Below are 26,835 nucleotides of genomic sequence, written 5' to 3'. Positions count from 1 at the left end.
TATATAAAATTTATGTGCATAGGTATGTAGGTAGAGATAGGTAGGTGGGCAATGAGGGGGGCTTTGGCCTGGGGATGAATCTGTAGCGAACTTTTCCGAATTACCGGGTACTGTAATGCTTCTAGAATACTACTGTACCGGGATTACAATACTACGAGTTACTCTATATATCTGCTTTGGATTCATTATATTATTACCAGTCTTACACATATATTTTACCAGGTACGATGGTAGGTAGGCAATGAGGGGCTTTGGCTAGGGGGACACTTATAAGAGGCCACTAAGATGGTAAAAGTGTAAGACGGATTATTGACTCTACGCACGGACTCTTGGCTCAACGAGGTGTATCATTCGTTCCTAAGTTAATTGTATCGCATAACAACCCGCTAGGCCATGGATCTCTGAAGCCCGAGGGAGGGGTGCCGGTTTCCCAGGGCGCGCGGCGGCACTTTCCATGTACTTATCGATACCTCACCAGTATAACCGTAACATATATCGCAGATTTATATAGAAAAGATGGTGTCGACAATATATATCGCAAGAGTACGAACACTCCTGGGGAACTAAGAATGAAAAATAACTAATTAAGTATGTGAAGCACGGATATAGGTCGAACTGGGTGCGGGATGTGCCCGTACCAGACCCCCCAACTGGCCTTCCTTGCGATCCAGTGCTGGCCAAACATGGCGAGAAGCAGGCCGAGGAGATGGGGGCATATATTTCTACCATTGAGCCTCGTATCCAGCGAATCTATAGCTCACCGTTCTACCGGTGCATCCAGACTGCGGCTCCAGCTGCCAAATTGCTGGCTATGCCCATCTACATTGAAAACGGCGTAAATGAGTGGTTCAAGCCCAGGACTGAAGGATTGCATCCTGAATTGTTTAACGCACGACAGTTGGACAAGCTCTTCCCGGATTTGATCAAGCAGGACTACACTCCTCTGTTGGTTCCTTCACGAAAGGGCGAGACCGAGGACGAAATTCACGAGAGGTGCATCGAAACGGTCAGACGGCTGGTATCTGAGCTGCGAAACGAGCCAGAAATCAAGACAATCCTCATTGTGACTCATGCGGCGAGCAAAATTGCTCTCGGCCGTGCATTGGTCGGCGATCGCAACTTTGAAGTCCGGACTGGTACCTGCTCGATCGACAAGTATGTGATGAAGCCGGATAGCGAGGGTGAGCCGGGCGAGTGGACGTGCGAGTACACTGGTAAAACGGATTTCCTTCCTCGAGGCGAGGAGATGCATTGGTCTTTTGGTATGTTAATTATTCCTGTGGGATTAATTCTGGTGGGATTGGTTAATTCTTGTGGGATTGGTTAATTCTTGTGGGATTGGTTAATTCTTGTGGGATTGGTTAATTCTTGTGGGATTGGTTAATTCTTGTGGGATTGATGAAATTCTTGTGGGATTGATGAAATTCTTTTGGAATTGGTTAATTCTTCTGGAATTGATTAATTCTTCTGGAATTGGTTAATTCTTTTGGAATTTGTTGCTTCTTCTGGAAAATTCGTTAATTCTTGTGGAATTGATTGGCCAATTCCTGTTGGAAATTTGGAGCGAAAGTACTAACAGTTTATAGATATCCAATACGCCCCAGGATCTACTGAGGATATTCGAGCCCGAGAAAAGTCAGGGCCCGAAAAAGAAAAACTAGAGGCCGCTAAGAGCGAAGAAGAAACGACCGTAAGTTAGAGTAATTTCACGATCATTCATTGGTTAACGTATTGTAGACGGTGTATGTGCCCATTGACCTGAGCCAGCTGCCGGCCGGAGAGGCAAATAACCGCTTCATCTCCTCGCAAAGCGACTTCCAGATGGCCAGCCTCGAGGACCAAAATCCCCTATTCAGAATTGGACAAACCGTGTACCAAGGGTCGTGGGAAAACATTCTGGGCACTGAGGTGCTGACTGACATGGAAGGCGAGCCGTTTGCTAAAACCCGGACTCGCATTGGCCTTACCAAGGGCGAGCTCAAGTCCAAAAAGGACCCACACCTTACCCAAGAGCAGAACTTTTGGAATAAACGTAACGAGCTTATGGATCGGCTAGAAGAGATTACAGCACGACGCCTAGAACAGGAGTCCAAAGACGACAAAATGGATACAGACTAATGATTACCCTTTTTGATGATTATCTTGGAGGGCCAGCCCTCCAAACCTCCCAGGGCGACGCTTCGCGTCGAAGTTCATGAATATATTTACAAGAATAACATAACTTTAGTAGCCCTTTCGTCGTGCTTCGGCGACCAGCTTGAACAGCCGCTTGATGCCCATGTCGAATCGTCGCTTGTGCGCATCGATCCTTCGTCGCCGTCGCTCCTTACCCGGCCTCTCGTGATATCGCTGCAGCGACAGCGTTCGCGGCACCTTGTTGGCCATGTTAATGCTCTGGAGGTTTCGAAGCGCCGCGTTGAGGCCATTGGGCCCGTTGACAATGACGCTTCGTCCGGCCCTCACGCCGGTTCTTGGGACTGGAATATCGCGGATCTTGCTCTCGATCTTCCGCGTGACCGCCTGCGGACTCACCAGATCCTCGCCTCTGCTGATATTGGCCTTCTTCATGAGATCAAGCTTCGGGGTAAACTTGGCCTCCGTCTCGAGAACGTCGATAATGCTCTTCAGCGCGTCTGGGGCCTTCCCGGACGGCTTGCTCGCATATCCTCGGACAAATGCAAATGACCTACTGAGCAGTCCAATCCTGCTACTACTGAACATGTCTCCTGTCTACGCTGTGAATGCTCGGAAGTTGATAATTTTTCATGTTCCCATTATTCTAAGTATATCCCAGCACGGCGACCGGCAAATAGCGGGATACAATATGCGCTAACAAGAATTCACCCCACATACAACTACCGGTATAAGGGCCATGAATATATTCCAACAATAAACTAGCTAATAATTCTCCTCCGCGGAGCGGAGCCCACGGGGTCTGGGGCAGTGCCCCAGGAAGAAAAAAAATTGCACTACCCCCAGCGGGAGCGTATCCGCCGCACCCCGCGCGGCTTGATTAATAAGCTAGCCGCACGAATTAAGCGCGCCGCGCGCGCGATTGTCACAAGCCGCCAACCCCAGGTGATCGACGCCTCATGTGTCAGGCGATCCAAGTCGTGACCACAGCAAAGTCGGTCTACAACTTCGGACGGAGATAAATGAGAAGCCAAGGCTGCGGAGACGCAGAGCTTCCAGCAGAAGTCGACTTGACACGGAAAAGATCGAGTCGAAGAGCCGAGCTGCATTAGGCGCCTGGCGGATATGTCGGTTTTCGGAACGGAGTTCCGTAGTCGAGTGAGCCGCACGGAAGGAAATATGAGACAAAGGGCCCTAAGCGATGCACATACTCATTTGTGACAGGTAGAATACGCGAGGGGCTAGAAGAGAGCGACGAATCATCGCAAATGAAACCAGGAAATGAGGGCGAGATTATGGTGGAGGAGAAGAATTCTAGAAGAAGGGGGGGAGGGCGAGTCAACGATCCATAAAAAGAGAGGCTAATTGGTTGGCTTCTTTTTTTTTTCCCAGAAGGAATGGAACGAAAGTGCATTGGCCACTCGATTTCGATTACGATCCGCTTTTTGTTTCCAAAACACGAGAGTTTTAACTCCGATCTGCCGGCAATCGCAACATTATATAAATTCCCCTCTCTACTCGCCAATAGTGCCTTTCTGCATTTTTTTCTACTCGTTGAAAACCTCAGTGAGCATTCTCATTTGTGGGTATCAGTTTCTGTGTAGCACACCAGCAGCTCTGTGTGTCAATTCCGGATATTTGTGCATTTCCGAACTCCATCAATCGAGGCGCCAGCAGGTAGTGCGGTGAATTAGCGTTATTTAGACAGCAGTAGCGTAATTAGCTATTAAGTTAATTACGTTTTGTTCAGCCGTGTGAAACACAGCCCAGAGGCAGGGGGTTAAGCCGGAACCGAGAAAAAAAGATGCCAAAGTTTACACTCGAGAACCCTAGCGGTGCGCCACGACCGGGAAAGAACAAGACGATGAATTTCTTGAAGGAGCTGTATTTTGCATACTCGATTGAGGTGTTTCCCGTGTACATGATGACCAAGAACGAGACGAAAATCGTCAACACGGTTGCGGCGATATTGCTGGCTCTATTTACGGTGACTTTCCTAGGGTACCTTCCGTATCACGTCCAGCAGATGAGCCGACGAATGTATTACTACGTGACTGGAGGCGACGTATCCAGCCTGGCCGCTTTTTAACGACTACGATTAATGATTTGATGATGATAATACGCCTAATCTATTTATTCAAAATAATACCCGGTACATCCGCGTCTAACCGTAACTGAAATATGTATTATGCTAATAACTTTGTAATTTGTCCCCCCAGTTTACCCATTGTTACAGCCATTTACACTGTTACGAGAATTTGTTACAACCCTTGACGTGTTACCTTTGTTACACACAGCAGGCAAGAGTGTTGCATTATTACTAGCAGGGAGTGTATTCGAGGGCCAGCCCTCGAGCTCCCGTAGCTGGGGGCCAGCCCCCAGACCCCCGTTTTCTCAAGAAGGGTGACAGACTCCCTGGTTACAGCGTGACAAAGCATTTAGTTACACCGTTACAAACTCCCAACCTGCCACCAAATTCCGGTTACAACGTGTTACAAATACCCCCTAATTCTCCGCGTAGCGGAGCTCTAGGGGGGTTTGGGGGGACTGGTCCCCCCATGAACGCTCTGTAGGTATTGCCACAGATACAGTTGGCAAGGAAAATTTGTTGCATGTCCTTCGAGGAATTGCTAGCTAGTAACATAGTTAGCTTGTTACAGCAAGTTACGGTGACGATACGCAATGCAGATATATCTATGTTACAACTGTTCATGTTACAAATAAAATAAAAAATCAGCCAAGACTGGGGTATTTCTGGTTGAACTTGGACTCCCAGTCGTCATCTTCGCGATCCCCCGTTACCTTACGCTTTGGTGACTGCAAATGCTTGGGTTTGGTGGGAACCGGCGGCCTGCGACCACTGTCTATCGAACTGTGCCGCGAATGGCTCAACGTCGGGCTCACCGCCTGCTGCTGCGGAATTATCTCCGGCGACGGAGCTAGAGGCGAGGTGGGTCGCTCTCCTGTGTACTTACCGTACCCATACGCAGTGCGCTGCGGCGGAGGCGTGTCCGTTCGGTTCAGATACGACTGCACTCGCGCCTGAATGGCGTTCGGGCGCTTCAACGGCGCCGAGTTCGTCGTGTTCGCTCGCTTGAAGCCATTGCTTGGCTCGCGCCGTTCGGGACTCGTCGCCGCCTTGCCCTCGAAAAAGTTCTCGGCAGAATGGCTGAACCGATACCCTTGTCGTGACGATGTTCGCGGCGGCATGACTGGCGGAGGGCCCATGGACGGAGATGCTGATTCAATGCTATTATTGGTGGTGGTTGGCTGCTTCTTGAACGCATCGTTGATTATGCCTTTGATTGAGGAAATGCTCGACCGCTTGGAGTGATGCTTTGGTGGTGCGGGTTCTTCCTGGCTGGCTCGCTGAGAGTACGACCCAGATCGCCGAAGCTTCCAGCTGCCCCCATTGTTGCGACCAGTACTGTTGTTGTTACCAGAAGGAATGTCTCGTGGAGGACTGGGTTTAGTGCCATTGGACACGACTGCAACCTTCTCCGATAAAACACTACTGGCAGCACTATGCGCACTGGGTTGTCGGTGCATGGAACTTGATCGACGACCGCCTGCTCGCTTGTACACTTCGGTAGTCTCCAGGCTTTTGAGAAAGTCTACGTTCGAGTCAATGTGGTTGCGCTCGTCTTCGAGAACAACAGTATTAGACCGCTGGGACACGCCCGTCAGAATGGTCCGCAACTGCTGGCGGTCCTCCTCCTCCGGGGAGGTATCAATAAGACTGGCTTCGGCAGGTTGCGCAGATGCCGTTCGACCCACTCTTCTGCTTTCTTCCTGTTCCTCTTCTTCGTCGCTGGTGCTATCGGAGAGATCGAGAAGAGTCTGCTTTGTTGCATACATCGATGCTGGTCGCGGCTTGGCTGGGTTGATTCGAGGGGGCCGTGCATCACTCCGGGCCAGGTTCGGACTGGACTTGTGGTTGGTGAAAGGCCGAACATGCTTGGGGTCAATTGACTCGTTCTCCAAATCAGGCGAGGACGCGGCCGTCACGGTGGTAGTTATCACAGTCGTTACTTGAGAGGGCTCTTCAGTTGGCTCATCAAAGAGCGAAGGCTCCTGGGTGCGTAACTGCGCCTCATACTGACCTACGAATGCCGAAATGCGCCTCCCATGCCCAGGCTTTGTGTACGATGATGGCGGCGGAGAGGCAAACAAGTCGTCTTCCTCCTCTTCAGCGTGATGATGACTAATTTCAGGCTCTGACTGCGTTTGATCTCTGATTTCAGGCTGGGACTTGGTTTGCTGTCTGATGTCAGGCTGGGATTTGGCTAGCGAAGGGGCAAAGTCTCTGTCTAGCGTAGCTGACTTCTCCAACTCGGGCTCAGAGGCAAAGTAGTCCACAGAATCTCCTGCGCCAAACTGGAAGGATTGTTGCTCCAGGCTCCTGGCCAGCTCTTCCACAGTCGGGAACCTCAACGAAGCGTCTTCAAAGTTGGGAACTTCGTTCTCGACAGGAGAGCCAGACTTGGACTTGGACTTCTTCTGGCCATCTAGCAACGCGAACGGGTCAGAGAACACAGCGGTAGCCCTAGCGTCAGCAGCGACCGGCGAGTTGATATCGTTCAATGCAACAGTAGATGTAGACGGTTGGGCAGCACTGACGGGCACCGGAGATGGTGAAAGAGATCCAACAGCCCTAGCCGCATGCTGAGGCACCTTGGGTCTCCCGCGATACATGGGCGTAACTTCTGGAATTGGCCTTTTCGGGCTAGGAACCGCCAGCCCCCCTCCTCCTTGAGAAGAAGGAACGACAATGGACGAAGCTGAAGAAGAGGCTGAATCATACGTAGTGTTTCCGTTTGTTGCGTTAACCGGAGGAACCAACTGTGGCGCTTGCAACTGTTGCAATTGTTGTAATTGTTGCTTGGCAGCCGAATAAATATCTGGAATGGGGACTGTGACTCCCCTCATCAAACACACCTCTTTGAACACCTGGTACACAGTCGGCCGGTTTCTTGGATCTTCCCTCAAACACGCTGTCGCGACCCTCTTCAACCGGTCAGAGTACTGCGGATAGTTCGGGAAACTGAATCGGGCATGCAAAATGGCCAGCTGGCCCTCTTTTTCAAATGGCGTAGTGTAGTAGCACAGCTTGTACAGAAACACACCCAACGCCCAGATATCGCTCTTCTCGTCTATAGGGAACCCGCGATAAATGTCTACCATCTCGGGGGACCGGTACTGGGCGGTTGTGTGCCGCTGGATATCGTCGTCCAAGATGTGGAACTCAGTAGAGTTCCTTGGAGGACGCAACACCGGGGATGAGGACCCGAAATCACACAGCTTGAAAGTCCCGTCCCCGGCAATTAGCACGTTTTCAATCTTCAAGTCTCGGTGAATCAGCGGAGGATCCAGATAGTGCATACAGGCCAGGCCATAGGTAATGTCGTACATGATTTTCAATATTTCGTGCTCTTTAAGCTGATCCTTGAGCCGGCTGTTCATAAAGTCAATGAGGCCGTTGTTTGAACAGTACTCCATCAGCAACAGCACCTCATACTCGCCCGTATGGCCGGGCATCCTCGAAGCGTGCGAATCAATATACCGCACGATGTTCGGGTGGCCCCTGAGCCGCTTCATGGCGTCGACTTCGGCTCGCAGCAGGTTGAGGTGGACCTTGTCGGGCACCTGAACCCGCTTGAGGCACGCAACGTCCGTCCCATCCTCCTTTGGAGAGACATAAACCACATAGACATGGGCAAACCCGCCAGCTGAGATGTACGATTTGATGGCCACCTGGTGGGACCCGACCTGGAGCTTCGTCCCCGGAGCAAACGCCCCGGGCGGCGGCTGCGGCGCTTGCATTATTACTCGGTGTGATCTCGGATGCTCCGCACGGAGAATTGGTCTAATTCTGCCACCCAATTGACAGAGGTAACAGCTTCCTTTCTCGTTGGTCCCTTGGGTTCTAAAAACCAACAATTATCCACTGAGAATGACGTATTACTGCGGGTTGAATGGGTTGGATGTGTGGTGTCGTCGGCGTGCGTTGGAGGGTTTAAGGGGAAAGGGGGAGACTTGAAGGGACACCTCGCACAGCGGGGAGAACAGGGGCTGCAGCGCGTATATAACAGTATGGTCACGTGAGACGTGCGGCGTGCGGCTTAAAAACTGTGCTTCTTGGGCGGTTCGCGGACTTCTATGGCATTTTCATTGGCCAAGTCTTGCCTGGTTTGCGGTTGGTCTTGCGTGGACTTATTTGGACTAGAGAGGAGTATGTGTCTGTTATGTTGGGCCAGTGAAAAACGATATCGGATGAGGTCATTAATGATGAAAGATGACAAGAGTGGGGTACTGTAGTAAAAGAATGAAGGAGATAAATCACATGAAAATTAGAATGTAATGTAGACGGTATAGAAGAATAATGATGATTTGGTCAGTGTGGCAATAGGCCCACGAGGACAATGCATTAGGCATTTTTCTATATTGCCCATGTTGAGGTCACTAGGGGGGGGGGAGGCGGTGATATATAGGCACACGTCATAAGACCAAATCCGGCTTCATGGAATTGACATATGACAGATACGCCCAAAATTCAAAGAACCGAGGAATATTCTCCAAATATATATATTATAACAGCTAAAAATCTATCAAAGGCGTAGCTAAATTACTAGTAACGGCTGTCAACGGTTAGTAACGGCTGTGAGATTAAAGCTTAGAGCCTTTTTTGGCGCAGTTCAAAGTGTGGGGGAAATCTCCAGATCTTCAGCCGCACACGCCGCATGGAACAAATCTGTCCCCTGATCTCTAATAAACACATATGAACCCTAACAGCTGAGCGAAGGAGCAATAATAATAATAATTTATTATTATCATCCGTGGACCCACCTGGCTTTTGCTAGCTAGCCGCTTATAAATGCCCTCTTCGCTTTACTTCCGCTAGAACACTACCGGTAGTTCGCAAAATGGGCTGGGGAGCTACTATTATTACGCTGGTTTATCTGGGCCAGTTGGCCCTGTCTTTGCCAATATGGAGCAGCTTCGTATCGAGCGCTTCAATTCTGGAATACATCCTCACCAAACCAAAATTCCAGACTCTCGATGCAGAGCACAGAAACATCCTTGTTCCTCCAGACGAATTTGAAAAATGGCTTACTCGACAGACACATTTCTCCTTCGAGGCAATAATTGGAAATATCGGCCGGGGTCCTAATATACATCCTGGAGTCGTCATCGCCAGTCCTTCGACAGAGCACCCTGACTACTTCTATACCTGGACTCGTGACGCAGCGATAACAATAAACTCGCTTGTATTACAATATGATGATTCTAGAGCAACTAACTCGACACTGGAGACCATTATCGATAGTTACATCGACGCCAGCTATCACCTCCAGCGCATTGATAACCCCAGCGGAACGTTCGAGTCGCTAGAGGGGCTTGGGGAACCAAAATTCAATGTAGACGGCACGGCTTTTACTGGCCCATGGGGTCGACCGCAGCGGGATGGTCCTCCTCTTAGGGCTATTGCCATGATCAATTACGCCAACTCACAGCTGCGACACCACAAAAAGTACCCGCAAGATTTTGCTGAATTATACAATAACATTGTCCGCTTTGACCTCGACTATACTGCACAGAAGTGGTTGGAGCCAGGATTTGACCTCTGGGAAGAAGTCAATGGTAGCCACTTTTTCACGACAATTGTGCAGCTCAGAGCGCTGATTCTCGGGGTAGGGTTTGCCACAGAACTCGGAGACACTGAGAGAGCAGCTGAATACAGACATCAAAGCTACAGCATTAGAAGGCACCTTACTCAGTTCTATTCCAGGAAATCATCATACCGGCTTGTTGAAACATTGGATACCAGTCGATCGGGCCTCGATTCAGCGCTCTTCCTGGGATCAATTTATGGCCTCAATGCCATGAGCAACGCTACTCTTGAAGATTTGGACAATATCCTCTTCCCGCCTTATTCAGGAGCCGTCCTTTCCTCACTCGATTCCATGATCAACGATATGGCCCCTCGCTACCAAATCAACTTTGGTCGGCTCCAATATGGAGGGAACCCACGAAAAATTGGTGTTGCCATTGGTCGTTATCCTGAAGATGTTTACAATGGCGATGGCACGTCGTTAGGGAATCCATGGTTCCTCTGTACAGCTACAATCGCTCAGACGCTTTACATCTTAGCACAGTATCTTATTACGCGGGGAGACAATTTCGTTTTGTTGGCTGACGACGAGCACAGATTGATCAGGAGATTCACTTCGCGTGAGGTGCTGTCGAGAGACGAGCCAGAGTACGCGAAACTAGTGCGAGATATTATTAGTTATGGCGATTCGTTCCTTGATGTCATTAGAGAGCACCAGGCACACGACGGCACAATGAGCGAACAATTTAGCCGGTACGATGGCTACATGACAGGGGCAAGGGAACTCACCTGGAGCTATGGTGCATTCTGGTCCGCCACTCGACAGCGAGACTTGGCCATGAAGCTTTTGTAACCTCCCATTATTCTGTGTTCAGTAGATGTCCGAATGACTGTACTTCTATTCGCTAGATTTCTCAATTCATCAAGCTTCCAGTCTAAGATATCAGGCAACTAGATATGTCAATGCACGATGTTGGGGGTGTCCAAGTTATTCGTCTATTCCATTATTCATACAGCATGATATTTACAAGTTCTGGTTGTTCTTCTTCAATGGCCCACCCTGCTTAGGAAGCTCAAGACCAACTCGCCTGGCCGAGAGTCTGATACGCTCTTGGTCCTCCATGCTAGCTCCTTCGTTGTATCGAGAAAACAGCTCCTTATACCGTCGTTGCGACCGCAAGTAGTCGAGTACCTCGTAACCGTATGCCAGATCCTCCACTTTGGCATGGGCAAAGGCCTCTCGCAGCCCCGCGGTGTCGTACAGTGGAGCCTGCTTCAGCCGCCTAGAGCTGTGTAGCCCGGTTGTCTCCACAGATGCATCGGTGCCGGCCGCGGCGGCCTTCTCTTGGGCAGCTTTTCGTCGCCGGTACTCGGCAATAACGCCCTCCCGTTCCTTCTGGACGGCGCTCTGGATCTGGTGCGACTCCACGTGCTGGAACGACAGCTCTCGGTACAGGTTTCGGTATAGTATTCTCGCCGTCATTGCAACACTGGCCATGCTGTACATTAGCTATGGTATTTTGGCGGTAATTTTTTGGATTTGGTAATTATCATTCAAGCCTTTTTAGTAATCCGCAGGCGGCGGCATTATGTAATATCACTTAAATTTTGATTCCGACGACATGTTTCACCCCGGCTTAACGGAAATTACACCTTACCCCAACATTAATGAAGCAGCAGCTTATGCAGGTGGATATTAAATTTAGAAGTGTACCCCGTAGTTAGGCTCCGCACCGGTGATCGTACAATTTGGCTAGTTCTCTAATCAAGGATACTTGGGGGACCAGTCCCCCCAAACCCCCCTGGGGCTCCGCTGCGCGGAGAAATCTTAGTGTTTGGATATTGAATGTTGCAAATAGTGGTTTTCCTATTTTGCAAAGCTAATTTTTGCTTACTAGATTATCGCTGAAAAATGGCGCGTAACAAGCACATCAAACTAACTGTATTATGAAAGTTTTCCACAAGCAACTATACAAAATTACCCTATTTACTACGGTAATATATCAGATAACTCATTTTTCTCATTTGCATTAATCTTGGAATACACCATGGAGGAGTGCATCAATTTTGTAGGACTGTCTAACTATCCCAGAGAATAAGCAGGCACAACCATACCGGGGCTGTTCAGCAGGCGAACAATGATCACTTTCCATTACAGCTGGCATTTCATTGTATGCATTATAATTAAACATTGCAGTATGCACAGATGGTAAAGAACCATTATAAGCGAATATGTTGGTAGGCTGATGATACATTACACGGTATTAACTTTATGTGTTCCTTTCTATAATCAGGTACTGGTATTTCATATTACCGATATATATGCCCCTTAGTGTAAAGCAATGGCACTTGATTTAAACAGATAATGAAAGCAATCTAGGGCGATGCATTATTTTTGAAACAAATTCCGGCAATAAGAATAGTTTTGGTATTCCGTCAGCCGATCTGAGTCTGATTATCAAATCAATCGTCTCTACTACCATCTCTACTACCCCTGATTTTCTAACACACTAGACTTCGGAGTTTGTAGCTACAACTACACTATGTTCGAGAGATGCTATTGTCACTCTAAAAGGTTCTAGCCCACTACAATATAGAATATACAATATCGACAAACTGCGGAGCAGGTACTATTACCGGCAGTCCAATGAATACATTACCGGTCATACCCATTGATTATACTATGTAATAGCGCAAAACACCTAGCCAAATACATCTCCGACTATGCTCATCTCGATGTTAAACAGTTCCGGCATGCATCCCTCCGCGTAAACAGGAACGAGTACGTTGCATCTCGCTTCCGACTCTACTGCATGCTCGGGACGCATCAAAATTCATCCGAGCTTCGGGGAACCAATTCCAACCACCACCACCTCTCACTCTACTACCAATTTCATATCCTACAAAGCCCTCTACATAAACGTACTGTCTGGATGGATTTTACCACATACTACAGCGTATTTCAACCCCATCCAGTTCAGTTATAACCGGATAAACCAGTCGATGGGCATATCCGCTTCAACCTGCACAGCCGTGCAGATTACGTCGTTCCCGCGGGCGATGCGATCCACGTGACCCCCCGCGAAGGCGGCCCCGATCGGCCGAGTGTCGGTCGGAAAAACCTCGCTCCGGGCATCCGTTGAAATTGAAAGGGACCTCGCCAAAGCAATTTTTTTTCCACTTTCTCTTTCCCACACTCTCTCTCCAAACCTCCAAACGTCCCATTCAATTGACGAAGAAGTCAGACAAGATGATCCGATCCCTGAAGTCCAGTCCAGTCCAGATTGCCAAGCGAGCGCTGAGCACCGCGACCCCGGCCCCGGCGTACGAGACCAAGAAGTACGGCCGAAACTACGTGGTCACTCTCATTCCAGGTGACGGTATCGGTAAGGAGACCGCCGAGTCTGTCAAGGCCATTTTCAAGTACTCGAACGTGCCAGTCCAGTTTGAGCAGGTCAATGTCACTGGTGTGCCATCCAAGGGCGGCGAGGGGTCGTACCGAGAGGGTCTCGAGGCTTTGAAGCGAAACAAGGTCGGTCTCAAGGGTATTCTGCACACTCCACTTGAGCGATCGGGCCACCCATCCTTCAATGTTGCTCTGCGAAAGGAGCTCGACATTTTCGCGTCGGTGGCTCTCATCAAGTCGATTCCAGGCGTCAAGACGCGACTGGACGGCATTGACATGGCTCTGGTGCGAGAGAACACCGAGGGTGAGTACTCTGGTCTCGAGCACCGACCAACCAACGACATTGTCGAGTCCCTTAAGATCATCACTTCGTACAACTCTGAGCGAATTGGCCGATTCGCGTTTGATTTCGCTGTTATGAACGGCCGAAAGAAGGTGACCGCCATCCACAAGGCCAACATCATGAAGCAGTCGGACGGTCTGTTCCGATCTACCATCAAGAAGATTGGCGAGGAATACCCAGGCATTACTGTTAACGACATGATTGTCGACAACGCCTCTATGCAGGCTGTTTCTAACCCACAGCAGTTTGACGTGCTGGTGACTCCCAACCTGTACGGTACCATTCTGTCCAACATTGGCGCCGCCCTTGTCGGTGGCCCAGGTGTGGTGCCAGGTGCCTCCATTGGTCGAGAGTACGCCGTGTTCGAGCCAGGCTGCCGACACGTTGGTCTCGACATTGAGGGCCGAAACGAGGCCAACCCAACCGCCATGGTCCTGTCTTCCGTCATGATGCTGCGACACCTCGGCTTGGACGAGTACGCCGACAACATTAGCCGAGCCACCTACGCCGTTCTCGAGGAGGGCAAGGTCCGAACCAAGGACATTGGCGGCCAGAACACCACCACCGAGTTCACCCGAGCCATCCTTGACAAGCTCGAGGTGCTCTAGACAAACTTTTTCATCTAACCCCCGATAAAAAATATGCCCTATTTAACGAAAACTTTTGTATATTGATTTTTACGGTAATAGAAGTCCTTGGCCCAGCCCGAGCTACGGACAATTCTCATTTACTGACTGGGGCTCCGGCCAATTCCCCGTAGTTGGGGGTTCCACCACCCCGCACTCTAATGTATCTGATGTAATCCAGGAGTTAATGGACTGAGAGAAGTTAATTGAGACAATACAGCTAATGACAGCTCTCAAGCATACACTGGGGCTCTGCCCCAGACCCCGTACCCCCAAACCCCCGTAATCTAATGCGTCGGATATGATTTACTCCAAGATCTAATGGATTGGTAAGTAATTGATCTGCACTGTAACATAATAATAGCCTTGCCGTTCATCCTTGATCCCCTGATCAGTTTGCTCTACAACGTGAAGAGACTATTTAGTATGCAGGTAATGATTCACTGATGAATTCAATTGAACTCAATCAGGAGACACCGAGTATACTTCTGAATACATCCTCGCCTATAGCTCTTAGGGACAGTATAATTCGCCTTAATGTGTGAAAAGGATATACCCGGAACTGTAACTGTCAACTTCAATCAATGGCTTGGTGGAATCAATTGAGTAGCAAATCATTAAATGATTCTAATTTAGAGGACAACGAAATTGTCTATTGGTTTATTACAATAAATGTTCACAAATAACCCCAATTCTTCATCTACCGGTACCTACAGTATTTTACTTCAATCGAATGAGCAACTAATAGTCAAGACTGTCGACTGCTGATGGTTTTCCAAGTACGCCAATCAATTAAAAGAATACATGAAATCAATTGAACAACAAATAATTATCAAAGTAGTCCCTAATCTTTAACAGTAGAGAACCAATAAAGAATAATTAATTATCTTGCAGGCCCGACATTTATTATCAGATGAAATAACGTCGAATAGCCACTAATTCATACGACTATGGTGATACGTACTGCAATTAGTCGGGCATTCTCAGAATATCTCATACAGTAATATTATATCTGCATTTTGCCCCTAGTTCTAGATACTAGTAACTTATAAACAGGCCTCAAAATTATTCAGGACCATGATAATGTGGTATGTTTGGACATGCTTAGATGTGCACGCTGTGCATCACCTGCCCTCCTCCGTTCCGTCTCCCCACATGCAGGGTCGAACGATCTTATCTCACAATCATTGCCACTAGGCGGAACGCAAAGCCACTAGGGGAGAACTAAAGATAATGCTCAAGTTTAAAGCGGACAATTCGATGGTGCTGGAAGAGCCCATGCTGCGAGTCTCGTCCGAGACTATGAGGCGCACGTTTAAGAGCGCCCAGAGGCTCATTGTGCACGAGAACAAACAGCTCGACTCTTCGCTGGACCAGCTGCGCAAGCTGAACGGCGACAACATAGTCCCGAAGCTAGATGAGATGATCACTCGATTGTCCGGCCTCAAGCGCAAGGTTGAAGAGCTTCGGGAGGACCAGGAGTCGCACATCGTAAACACTAAGGCCAGGGTTGACTACATCGGCCAGTTGCGCAAGGTACAGGACTACAGCTCGCCAGAGTTCGACCAGTGGTGCAAGCAGAGGCTCAACACACAGCTCGTAGACTATTTCCTTCGTAGCGGGTACCTGGAGGCTGCTGAGGCACTAGCCCAGGCCGAGGGGATCCTGTCACTATCGGACTTTGCTGTGCTCAAGCGGTGTCTAGTCATCCATCAGAGTTTGACTAAGCGCGAGACGTCAGAGTGCCTAGCGTGGTGTAGCGAGAACAGAGTTTCGCTGGCCAAGATTCACTCGTCTCTGGAGTTTGAGGTGCGGTTACAGTGCTTCATTGAGCTCATTAAGCAGGATAAGCGCATAGAAGCAGTGCAGTACCAGAAGAAGTACCTTGTAAAGTTCGCCAATTCGCAGTACAGCCAGATTAAGGTCGCTTCGGGACTGTTGGCGTTTGCTACGGATACAGAGGTGCCTCAATACAAGGCGTTGTATTCTGAGGACCGGTGGAGCGACATTGCCAATCTATTCCTACAGGCCTACTTTAAGGTGCATAATATTGGGCTGCGTCCGGCGTTGCTGGATAATCTTGCTTTGGGGCTGTCGGCTCTCAAGACAAAAGCGTGTACAGCAAAGTCAGCAGGAAATCACGATCACACGTCAAAGGCGTCCATGTGTCCTGTGTGTAGCGAGGAATTAGGGGAACTGGCTGAATCCCTGCCTAGTGCGCTGCATACAAAGTGTTATCTGGATGCTGATCCGGTTGTGCTTCCAAACAGTCGCGTCTATGGGCGGAGCAGGCTGGTCACTTATTCTGAGCGAGCTGGGCTCAGCAAGGATAAAATCGCCGATCCAATTACACGCGAAGTGTTTGACTATAAAGACATGCGCGTCATCTATCCTAGTTAACCACCCAACCCAACTACTTCCACCTTAAAGCACTATTAAATCATTCAATCACTCTTTAACATGGTCGGTGGTAGCTTGATTTAGTGATTATTTTTGGTGGTATCAATTGGTTGTTGGAAGAAATTGGTTGATGGTAGAAACTGGTCGGCTGTTGAATGGTTGGTGTTTAATCAATAGGATCATCTAAGTCGGCCGGAGCTTTGGTCTTCTTGGGCGGCTTGTAGTCTGGAGAGACAAACGTGTAGACCCTAGCCGGCCTTGAAGCCTGCGGCTTGGATGTGTGGCCTTCCTTGGCAGTTAGCCGATGGGCATACCCTGGGTAGGAGGCCCAGCTGAAGGCCTGTGATTGCACCACTTTGAGGTTCTTGGACTTGGCAAGCTTTTTAATCTCCCACGAGATATAGGGCTCACCTTCAAACAGCGTTACGATTATCTTGCCTTTAGTCGGGTCGAGGATCTGCTGGGCCGAAGAGAAATAGTCAAGCATGAACTTTTGATGCTGTTGGATGTTACGCACTTGGTCTTTGACGGAATTGCCCAGATGCGGGAAGTTGAACATGATTGCCGTGAACTTGCGCTTAAAGTTCTTCATTTGGTGCAACTTTGTGCAATCCACATTGAAATGGACTGATACTTCTCCTTCTTCTTCTTCTTCTTCTTCTTCTTCTTCTTCCTCCTCGGCAATTTCATCGTTATCGTCTTCTTCTTCTTCGTTAAGCTTCTTTGCTTGTGCTGCCTTGCCTTCAAGATAATCTAGTATTTTCGGAGCAGTAGAAGGATACTTCTGAAGCACTTCGTCTCGACTATCATAACTAGTGCACGCTACTGTCTTGACGAGACCATTCTTCACCAATGAGTACGCAAAGGAGAAATCACCTAACCAAGAAAAAAAAAAGTTAGCTTCCCCAACATTTGGTACAATTCTGGGGTGTTACACTTACCCTCTCCTATTAACATCAGCTTATCTTCTTTTGTGAATGGAATGGTCGGGCGAGCTTTATGGGTCTGCCGTTTCAGTCGTGTCGCTTCCTCGATCTCCTTACGTCGCTTCAGCTTGTCTGCCTGCTTCTTGACCGTCTTGGCCTCAGCCATCTGCCGCGACAACGCCTTTGCCAGCTTGCCCATTTTTACAGTCGCTATATAGCAATAACAATTATATTTAATCCCGTATTCTGATCGATAGTACCCCGTCAGTAGGAGCGGAAATTTTCCATCAAGTTAATTACGTAACCGACAACATCTGATTTTGGCACCACTCGAATTAAATGAACTCAAACTCGTAAGACAGAAAAAAAGGAGCCTGAAAAATCTCCTGATTTAATCTGACACGGATATCTGGAACGTTTTCGAGGAACCCTCGGGGCGACCAATAGCTAAATATATATACTGTATATCCACGTAGTGTCGTAGTTTTTTCAGACCCTCGGGGCGATACCAACGATAATAAATACCAGACACAATGAGCGCAAACGGAGAGAAAGTAGTGCCCGGAAACCCATCAATGCTCAAAATGATGGAGGAACTCATTCTGCGGAAGCAGAAAGAGATCGTGTCGGCGATGGAGAAGATCGACGGCAAGAAGTTCCGGGTCGACAAGTGGGAGCGCCCAAACAATGGCGGCTACGGTATCACCACGGTCATTGAGAACGGAAACGTAATTGAAAAGGGTGGGTGCAACATCTCCGTGATCCAGGGCGCTATCCCACCGGCCGGTGTCCAGAAGATGCGGGTCGACCACAGCTCACTCCGTTCTGTCGACCCAGAGGGCCACGTTCCGTTCCGAGTGTGCGGGCTCTCGATGATTATGCACCCAAAGAACCCAATGGCCCCTACTGTCCACCTCAATTACCGATACTTTGAGACCCAGAACCAGGATGGGACTCCTCAGGCGTGGTGGTTTGGCGGCGGCGCTGACTTGACTCCGCACTACTTGTTTGAAGAGGACGCTGTGCTGTTCCATGAGCAGCTGAAGAAGGCCTGTGATAACCACGATGCGGAGTTTTATCCCCGATTCAAGAAGTGGTGCGATAAGTACTTCTGGAACAAACACCGGAACGAGGCGCGAGGCATTGGTGGTATCTTCTTTGACGACCTGGCCGACCGGGACCCCAAAGAGCTGTATTCTCTTGCTGAAGATGCCTTCAACGCGTTCCTCAATTCCTACCCAAAGATTCTCGAGAGACGAAAGGATATGCCGTTTACGGAGGCCCAGAAGGAATGGCAGCTGATTCGACGAGGACGGTACGTTGAATTTAATCTTGTCCACGACCGAGGCACGGCGTTTGGTCTCCACACCCCGGGTTCTCGAATCGAGAGTATTTTGGTCTCTCTACCCATGCACGCCCAGTGGGTCTACGATCACCACCCAGAGCCAAACTCGGAAGAAGAGAGGCTTGTTAAGGTCCTGGAGGCTCCACGAGAGTGGCTCTAACTAACAGAGAGTACTATAAACGTTATGACCGTTAATGATAAACAGTATTGTATATCACATATTCCTCTACATCTTACCGATATTAGAATCGGCTGGTAATATAATAACTGTTAATTATAACAGTGTTGTATATCATATATTCCCTATCTCACCAATTTGATATATTGTGATTGCCCGGTAACATAACATCATTGTAAAGCTGCAGTTCTATAGAGTTCATTCTACCGGTGTCGCTACCTGTATCTATTTCTATAATTTTCCAATTAGCCAACTCTTTATGCACGATTTACCCACACCTCCCGTTACAACCTTCCGCAACAAACCCTACAGTTCTACTTATGGGGGACCATTCCCCCCAACCCCCCCCCCTTGGGGCTCCACTTCGCGGAGATGATTGTTGTTATTAATTGGCTAATAACCCTCCGCGAAGCGGAGCCACGGGAGCTCGAGGGCTGGCCCTCGAATATATTACTCTACTACAGTACTACGGTAGCACTAACCGGGGAAAGGAAGGGGGGGAAGGCGAAGCGGAGGTGATTGATGCAACCAATTGGCAAATAACTAGGAGGGCCAGTCTGGATTAATAGGGTTATTAAATATTTAGCAATTGATTCAATGCTCTGCAATGGTCTAATACTATGCGATTGTGATGCGTATTATAGCCCCAGGGTATGTCTACAAAGGCCAATGTCTACCTCATAGGTAAGAAGAGAGCCCTGGGTGGGCACGGATTCTTCACTGTAATTGTCATCGTTGCGGTAAATGCTCTCACGCTCGTTCGGGCCCCTGCTGCGCACTTCTTTGAAAATATGGCCCACAATGTCTCCCCAGTTCTTGCGCTGCAGCTGCTCACAACGCAAGTAGAGCGTCTGCAGCAGAGGTGTCCGGCTCAGCACCTCGGCGAGAATTGGCTCAACCTGCTCCGACTCAGCAAGAACACTAATAGACAGGAACCGCAGCCCCTCAAGGGTCAAGTGCTCGGGGTTGGCAGCAGAAAGGAACACGCTGGGCTCTCCCTCAATAACAAGCGTCTCGAGCGCAGTGGAGTTCCGCAAAACCACGTTCCAAATTGGACCCGTACCTTCGCTCTCGTCAACTACCAGCGAACTTAGCTTCGGGTTTGATGCAAGGACGGGTGACAGGCACTCGCATTTGTCGAGGTCGCCTACCTGGAGGTGCTCGAGGTTCGAGAACTGAATCTTTCTAAAAATTGCGCCGTAGGGGGTCACCGTAGTGAACCGTCGTACATTCGGCAGTCTCGTTGGGCTCCTGGTGATGAACCGTGGATCGTCGTCGCCGTCTTCAATGGCTAGCTCTTCGACAGTGCTTGGGACCCAGTCAAAGCATTCCAGTTCGTGGTACGTGTTGATTTTAAGCGTCTTTAGCTGCTTGCACTTGCTCACAAAGGTGCGCATTCGCTCCTCCGTGATGGCCATCTCAGTCATATTGCCTTCCACCCTAATGTACTCTCTGTTGAGCTCGAAATACTCAAGTGTTGGAGGCAAATACGGCGCCTGGGACTTAAATGTTCGTTCAATCGAAGACCACATCGTCGGGCTCACAGTAACGGTAAGGCTCCTAATTGCTGGAGCCTGCAGCTCGCCGAAATAGAGGCCCGTTAGGTCTTTCAGCCACAGGTGCCGCGCTGCACCAGGATACGCTGTTAACACCGAGTCAATGACCCGATCACTAAACACATGCAGCCCCCGGAGAACCAGATCGATTCTGTTCAGACTGACCAAATGCGCGGGCAGGATGCGCAGTAGCATGAGATCTCCAAACATTTGGGGGTTAGCAGCATACGTCTTCGCAACGTGGCTCGGCTTGTACTTTTGCAATTGCTGGACGTACTCAAGGTCGTCGCTCAGAGTCGTCTGGGGAACTAGGAATATAGACATGGCCTTGATTGACCGCATTGCCAGTGACAGCTGGCCGTGGTTGAGGCTGTCGCACAAGAGCTTAAGCCGGTCGATATCCAGCTTGACAAACCACTTCCGGGTCTGGTTCTCAAACTCAAACGCTCCTACCTTGACGAATCGATAAGGCTGGGCAATTCGTCTCAGCAGGGGCCATCCTTTCTCCGTGTTGTACAATGCAGCGAGCACTTGGGAATCATCCGCGGACTCCTTGCTACTTTTCTTCGTGGGCTTTGTTGCAGTCACTTTAAGATCAATGTGGATATGCTCCCACAACTCAGGGGTAAGAGAGTGGTACAGATCTCGGCAGGTTGCTCTCAGAGCAAGGAAGGTCTCGAGATCATTGCTTCTTGCAATCTGCCTCAACACCTTGAACGGAAGCAGCGTTTGCTCCTCAATGATATTAGCATCTTTTTCTCTGTGTCCAAGAAGTTGATCAAATGTTGCAGAAACAGGCCGAAGCGAATGCTTGATGGCAGCAGCCGAGTTGGATAAAGATCGAGAGTCGAGCTTTTCACTTAAATTACTTGCCTTGGTTACGATCGCTCGCTTTACCGCACTTAGCTGGCCGCTCTTCTTCCCCTTCTCTTCACTGGCTAGTTTGTATTCTTCCTCTCCATTATTCTCCCTATGGTCCTCGGTGGAGGGCCCACTCCAGCAATTGCCCATTCTCTCGGTTCGTCTGCCCCGGATCAATTCCGTTTCCCTCGGGATAGCGTATCAGTTTCAAGCGGATGATTAGTTCAAGAGAAACAGATTTTCCAGATCTTCACTCCTGTGTTAGTATCTGTCGTTTTTTTCGCAATAGATCGGTGTGGATGGGCGTATATCATTCGCCTTCCTCGTTCGCAGATCTCTCACCCTTTTTTTTTCCTTCTCGCTAATCAGGGGGATCTTTCTAGGAACAGGGGGGAGGGAACGGGAAACGGCTGAAGCTCCTACTCCTCTCCCCTATTTAGACAGGTGTGCGTCGGATCCATTTTGCAGCAATAACTGCATGAAAAATTTTCCCGCTTCTCAATAGTCAATATCTTCTCAGCACTACTGTGGTCCACATTCGCAACGGATTTCTGTGGGGAGGCATCCTCAATGACACACGTACTGTGCCTTAATAGCTTTACAGTCGTATAATTTTACATAAATGTACAGTGAAATTTGCTGATATCTGTACGTGTAACGGGTTTTACGCGAAACGCGACATGCGTATGCAAGTGCAAAAAAAAGGGGTAATGTGTTAACGACATCACTTATCACTGATTAATATAATTGATTAATGTACCAGTCTTTCGGTCAATTGGTAAGCTCTTCTTTAGTCGCATTAAATATATTATGTATTAAAGTTAGAGGTATAAAGGCGCTTTGGCCCGGCCCCCGCACGGCTGGGAAAATTAAAATTCAGGGGTAGAGACATAAATTTGAAATACACTATACTTCAAAGCAGATTGTACCCTGAAATAGAAAGCTGCAGCACAACGTCTTGTTTACAGCTGTCTGAGTCCTTTAAGTCACACACACACACAGTACAATATACGAAATTCAGGTTATACACTTTACCGGACGGGGAACATATTATAACAAATCAATGAAAATCAAAAACGTTTGGTTGATGGGGCCGATTTCCTCAGCGCTGGGGCGCTAATGGCACGAGGGAAAACCCTTTCTTCTAGAGCAAGAACAGGTGGAACATCATCGATGACACCACTCCCGCAAAATACCGGGGAAAAGACCTGTGCCAGCCACCCAATTGTGGGAATCCATCTAATGAGATTGGCGTGGTATGGAGTCCCAGAAATCAGCCACTGCCATCAGGCCCTCCTTCGTATTGAGCAGGGTCTGAAGACTGAGATCTGGCAAGGAATTGAAAAACTTCGCACGCTGGTCCTCGTATTCAGCGCACTGCAACAGGATATGTTCGACAGTTTCAAATTCCCCACACGATCATGTCATTTATGATAAGAAAATAGTACTTAATGCCATAAAAGCTTATAATAAACTACCGTTTGCCCAAGGGCTAGAAGCTAACTGCGAATCCCAAGTTATGAGTGAGAGTTTCGCTCAAAAGCCACATAATTGCACACATTCCTCATCACGAACCACCAGCACAGAAGCCAACATAACTATCCAATCAGACTGGGGTTCGGAGACCAGGAAGAACCGGTACGCGTGGTGGATACGGTCAATAGCGTAGAGAAAGCCAGCAGACTAACACTATCCTCCGGGGCCGATAAGAGGCTATCAACAACCTCATTAATTGAACGCGGCGGACCCCAGGGGAAGCCAGATGCGGTACACAACCGTAAATCAATGGGACAATCAAAGTAGCGATGCCCAAGGGAATCCGTACCGCAACGACAAAGGGCGCAATTAGGCGATAATTTTTTTTCCATTGTCATGGTACTTGTTGGGTGCGTTTTTTTATCTCTCTCATTATATTAAATAATACCGGTACTTAATCAATATAACTAATATAACTAATATTCACATAGACGCAGTCGTGTTTTTATTTATCTTGTTCTATCTTTTTTTTTTTTATATATATTTAGTCACTAGTAAGCTTGTATTCACTATATGACACATACTAAACCATGTATTACCTAACTCCTCAAATTCTATAGTGTTCTGAATCACAAGTGTGTAATACAGCTACCATTTAGAGGGAAAAGGTGCCCGCGCCTAAAAAACCCTCTTATAATGATGAAGGATAAGTAGATGAATCAAACCGGGAAGCCCTGTAAAGAGATGGGGGTTTCAGATAATAATAATAAATCTTGATTAGAGTCTAAGCTAGCGCTAAGGAAGACTGTGTCTAAACATTTGGCTTCAACAGCCGGCTCAATATAAACATTAAAATATAATCAATGGCAGAACATTAAGTAGCCTGGGATACCTATCTTTAGTCCACAAAAGATGATGCGGATTCCCTCAGTAAGCTGACAATACGGGGAGAAACCACTATCCCTACCAAGCACCATAATAATAATATATCTTGATTATAGTCTGAGCTAACGCTAAGGAAGACTGTGTCTAAACATTGGGCTTCAACAGCCGGCTCAATATAAAAATTAAAATAAATCAATGGCAGAACATTAAGTAGCCTGGGATACCTATATCCAGTCCACAAAAGATGATGCGGATTCCCTCAATTTAATTGACAATACGGGGAGAAACCACTATCCCTACCAAGCACCGCTGTAGACGCAATGCAGAGGTCAGTGGGGAAAAAACCCATATCAGCACCATCTGGGTTTCAGAATAACCGATAACAAGGGTCCGGAGATCTCGAGGAGTTGATACACCAGGGCCAAAGAGTCTCTAACCCCATTTATCTCGCGCGGCTCATGCGGCTCTGCGGCTCAAAAAGCAAGACTTTACGGATCCAGGAAATATTATTGGCGCTGTCATGGCGTTTTACGGAATTGGATGCACTTTGTTTCTTTCAGCGGTTAACTGGCTGAAAAGCTAGTGTCGCTACAGTGTCCGGTTCGAATCCTGGGGTCGATGTTTACTGAGCCGGCTGAGTAATCGCCGTGCTTGTTCATCTTGAGTTGGGGGCAATCGCTTCAGTGGAGCAATCCAGCAGAGCAGCCTTCGCCCGAGGCGTGGCGAGTCGGATGGCATTGTATCGTTAGCGTTGATTGGGACGCTAAGTGTCCAGAACCGCTTTTTTATAAATTTTAAATTTGATCAAAATTTTTGCGCGCGCCAAAAAATTTTGCATGCATAAGCAAAAATCTATGAATGACGACACCAGCAGGACTCGAACCTGCGCGGGAAAATCCCAAGAGATTTCTAATCTCTCGCCTTAACCGCTCGGCCATAGTGCCTAATTCTTGAAAAAATCTAAAATGGGACATTCAAAACTAGTTGTTACAAATCACGTGACTTTCACGTGATGTGACAAAATTTGCTTATTTTTTGTATGTGGATGATAGTGTTATGAAAGTGATGAGCGCTCCAGTGAAGGGTCAGTCAGTCGCAGACTCATGTTGGGTGCCAGAGAAGAAAGCACCAGGAGATACTTCGAGTCATACACCAAAGCAGGTGAAAACCACCGAAGGGTATGATCAGAGAGGTAGACTCCTAGGATCGCGCTAACTCCTCGGAACGCACTATGTCCGTCCCGAAGTAAGTCTTCATTATAAGGACACTATTCCCTCTATTTTCTCTTTTCCTTTTCTTCACCGTTTCTATTGTGAACACTCCGGTATTACTACGTGTTTGATCTACAACACATCAGGTAGCTGTAGGCACTTGCCCATTTACTCTTTGAAGTGCTGTTATTCTTATTACGTTCTGATATTCTGCGTACCCTGTTCGCAACCTAGACAACTTTGTCTTGTGGGAAGCTAACATTGTGTACTTTCAGGTTCCAACAACTCAAACTGTTGGAGGTTAGAGAATAACGCACCAGGAAATACCTTAAGCGTATGCACCAAAGAACGTGGAAAGTCCTGCGGCTCAGCCGTAAAGGTAAACTCCTTGGAGCGCGCGCTACTCGGAAGTACGGCACGAGTATAAATTTGCACTAACCATCTTTTACTCCTTTCCTTCTCTACCGTCTTTAATATCGACATTGTTGGAAGTCAAAGGGACAATGTGTATCGACTTCACATGTCTCAGCCTACAATGATGAGACAGACCCGGAACCCGGAGATACTGGAGCTACTACCACGACTGTAACCATTGGTAGGTTACAGGTTCGGCACTGTTGGAAGTCAAAGGGACAATGTGTATCGACTTCACATGTCTCAGCTTATCATGATGAGACAGACCAGGAACCCGGAGATACTGGAGTTACTACCACGACCGTAACCATTGGTAGGTTACAGGTTCGGCACTAGACTTCCCGGAATCATCCTATCCGATCATACTCAGTCAATTGAGTGGCTCCTATAAAGAGTCACCACCCCCCATTCTCTTTTCCTTTCTTCACCGTTTCTGTGAACCTGCTGCAGTCTATCATTACTAGTCTGATACATAACTCTACTAAGAACCTTGGACATCACTGTGCGCTCTGTCCCTGACCTACGTGTGTTATTTCTTACTGTTGGAAGTCAAATATCAATTATAAAGTATATCTGACCCTAATATATACGAAAGTACAAGGTTAGACACCGAAGTGTCTACATTAAAGACGGTAAGGAAAGGAAAAGAGCAAATAGAGGGAATCGTGGCTTTTAAAATAGCGATTGACTTCGGGACGGAGTTAATGTGTTCCGTGGAGATAGCGCATTCCTAGGAGTCTACTTTTCTGACACCCAACACTTACTACTTGATATTCCTGTGTACTTGTTCGCCTGTCCAACATTGATATTGTTGTTCTTGCTAACATCTGTACTCAAGGTATTCACACCCCAACCCCCCAGGAGCCATAATAGGAATCTATTGCCTAGATCTACTTAGCCTCCAACACGAAGTCGATTTTCTCGAAATTTTTGTATGGCACCATACCTTTTTTTTTACGGCAGCAGAAACTACAGATTCAGGGCTACAAATTAGACTAGCTTTTATGGCGATTGGAGAGTCTGAATTTTGAGTTCTTGAAAGATGCTTCAGCCGCACCATAGTAAGTACTATCGATTTTCCTGACGGCCACCAAAAAAAAAGGTACCTCCGAGGCTTTCAGTCATAACTCAATGTAAAATAGGAATTGAGACCTAATATTTTGGATACTTACGATTCAGCTCTCTGGCTATCGATTGATATAATTTTTGTACTATTTCAATGGGGAGCATTTTGCAATATGTATGGTGGAGCCATTTCGGTGCTTTCGAAAAATCCACTGTGTTGAAATTCGACAATTCTACTCTCCATATCTCAAGACTGGCAAATCTGAATTTTTTGAAAATCGACTATGTTATTAAGGGGATATTTTTGAGTAGGTTTTGTTAATTTCAAGTCTCAATGATTAATATCGAGCAAGTAGGGGTCGTGGTGAGGACTGAATTTTAATTTTTGGTCATTTCCA

The 26,835-nt window shown here is 47.9% G+C and overlaps 11 protein-coding genes and 1 non-coding gene across 12 annotated transcripts; 6 read left to right on the top strand and 6 right to left on the bottom strand.

The window, feature by feature from the left end:
* Nucleotides 1–516: 516 nt before the first annotated feature.
* TFC7 (transcription factor tau 55 kDa subunit) lies at nt 517–2,118 on the top strand (the record flags this gene model as incomplete). Its single annotated transcript, XM_076687704.1, has 4 exons — nt 517–543; nt 599–1,262; nt 1,587–1,690; nt 1,738–2,118. 4 exons carry the CDS (start codon nt 517–519, stop codon nt 2,116–2,118), a joined length of 1,176 nt encoding a protein of 391 aa, XP_076538064.1.
* Nucleotides 2,119–2,223: 105 nt separating this feature from the next.
* MRP21 (mitochondrial 37S ribosomal protein bS21m MRP21) lies at nt 2,224–2,721 on the bottom strand (the record flags this gene model as incomplete). The annotated part of the gene is made up of 1 exon (XM_076687703.1): nt 2,224–2,721. The coding sequence occupies one exon, from the start codon at nt 2,719–2,721 to the stop codon at nt 2,224–2,226; it is 498 nt and encodes a 165-aa protein (XP_076538063.1).
* A 1,216-nt stretch (nt 2,722–3,937) lies between these two features.
* TRVA0_070S00298 (uncharacterized protein) lies at nt 3,938–4,222 on the top strand (the record flags this gene model as incomplete). The annotated part of the gene is made up of 1 exon (XM_076687702.1): nt 3,938–4,222. One exon carries the CDS (start codon nt 3,938–3,940, stop codon nt 4,220–4,222), a length of 285 nt encoding a protein of 94 aa, XP_076538062.1.
* Nucleotides 4,223–4,866: 644 nt separating this feature from the next.
* PRK1 (serine/threonine protein kinase PRK1) lies at nt 4,867–7,956 on the bottom strand (the record flags this gene model as incomplete). The annotated part of the gene is made up of 1 exon (XM_076687701.1): nt 4,867–7,956. The coding sequence occupies one exon, from the start codon at nt 7,954–7,956 to the stop codon at nt 4,867–4,869; it is 3,090 nt and encodes a 1,029-aa protein (XP_076538061.1).
* Nucleotides 7,957–9,056: 1,100 nt separating this feature from the next.
* On the top strand, nt 9,057–10,598 carry SGA1 (glucan 1,4-alpha-glucosidase; the record flags this gene model as incomplete). Its single annotated transcript, XM_076687700.1, has 1 exon — nt 9,057–10,598. One exon carries the CDS (start codon nt 9,057–9,059, stop codon nt 10,596–10,598), a length of 1,542 nt encoding a protein of 513 aa, XP_076538060.1.
* Nucleotides 10,599–10,769: 171 nt separating this feature from the next.
* Nucleotides 10,770–11,252, bottom strand: FMC1 (Fmc1p; the record flags this gene model as incomplete). The annotated part of the gene is made up of 1 exon (XM_076687699.1): nt 10,770–11,252. The coding sequence occupies one exon, from the start codon at nt 11,250–11,252 to the stop codon at nt 10,770–10,772; it is 483 nt and encodes a 160-aa protein (XP_076538059.1).
* Nucleotides 11,253–12,995: 1,743 nt separating this feature from the next.
* Nucleotides 12,996–14,102, top strand: IDH1 (isocitrate dehydrogenase (NAD(+)) IDH1; the record flags this gene model as incomplete). The annotated part of the gene is made up of 1 exon (XM_076687698.1): nt 12,996–14,102. The coding sequence occupies one exon, from the start codon at nt 12,996–12,998 to the stop codon at nt 14,100–14,102; it is 1,107 nt and encodes a 368-aa protein (XP_076538058.1).
* Nucleotides 14,103–15,353: 1,251 nt separating this feature from the next.
* FYV10 (glucose-induced degradation complex subunit FYV10) lies at nt 15,354–16,520 on the top strand (the record flags this gene model as incomplete). Its single annotated transcript, XM_076687697.1, has 1 exon — nt 15,354–16,520. The coding sequence occupies one exon, from the start codon at nt 15,354–15,356 to the stop codon at nt 16,518–16,520; it is 1,167 nt and encodes a 388-aa protein (XP_076538057.1).
* A 166-nt stretch (nt 16,521–16,686) lies between these two features.
* BMT5 (25S rRNA (uracil2634-N3)-methyltransferase) lies at nt 16,687–17,645 on the bottom strand (the record flags this gene model as incomplete). The annotated part of the gene is made up of 2 exons (XM_076687696.1): nt 16,687–17,396; nt 17,462–17,645. 2 exons carry the CDS (start codon nt 17,643–17,645, stop codon nt 16,687–16,689), a joined length of 894 nt encoding a protein of 297 aa, XP_076538056.1.
* A 376-nt stretch (nt 17,646–18,021) lies between these two features.
* HEM13 (coproporphyrinogen oxidase) lies at nt 18,022–18,951 on the top strand (the record flags this gene model as incomplete). Its single annotated transcript, XM_076687695.1, has 1 exon — nt 18,022–18,951. One exon carries the CDS (start codon nt 18,022–18,024, stop codon nt 18,949–18,951), a length of 930 nt encoding a protein of 309 aa, XP_076538055.1.
* A 656-nt stretch (nt 18,952–19,607) lies between these two features.
* TRVA0_070S00122 (uncharacterized protein) lies at nt 19,608–21,536 on the bottom strand (the record flags this gene model as incomplete). The annotated part of the gene is made up of 1 exon (XM_076687694.1): nt 19,608–21,536. One exon carries the CDS (start codon nt 21,534–21,536, stop codon nt 19,608–19,610), a length of 1,929 nt encoding a protein of 642 aa, XP_076538054.1.
* Nucleotides 21,537–24,609: 3,073 nt separating this feature from the next.
* Nucleotides 24,610–24,691, bottom strand: tRNA-Ser(AGA). The gene has a single exon. It is a non-coding gene; the product is annotated as a tRNA-Ser (tRNA).
* Between the last annotated feature and the right edge of the window lie 2,144 nt (nt 24,692–26,835).

The sequence above is a fragment of the Trichomonascus vanleenenianus genome (genome assembly GCF_965637985.1).
Source record: "Trichomonascus vanleenenianus strain CLIB 3782 genome assembly, contig: TRVA0_070S, whole genome shotgun sequence".
Classification (NCBI taxonomy): domain Eukaryota; kingdom Fungi; phylum Ascomycota; class Dipodascomycetes; order Dipodascales; family Trichomonascaceae; genus Blastobotrys; species Blastobotrys vanleenenianus.
This window is presented reverse-complemented; position numbering and strand designations above follow the sequence as displayed.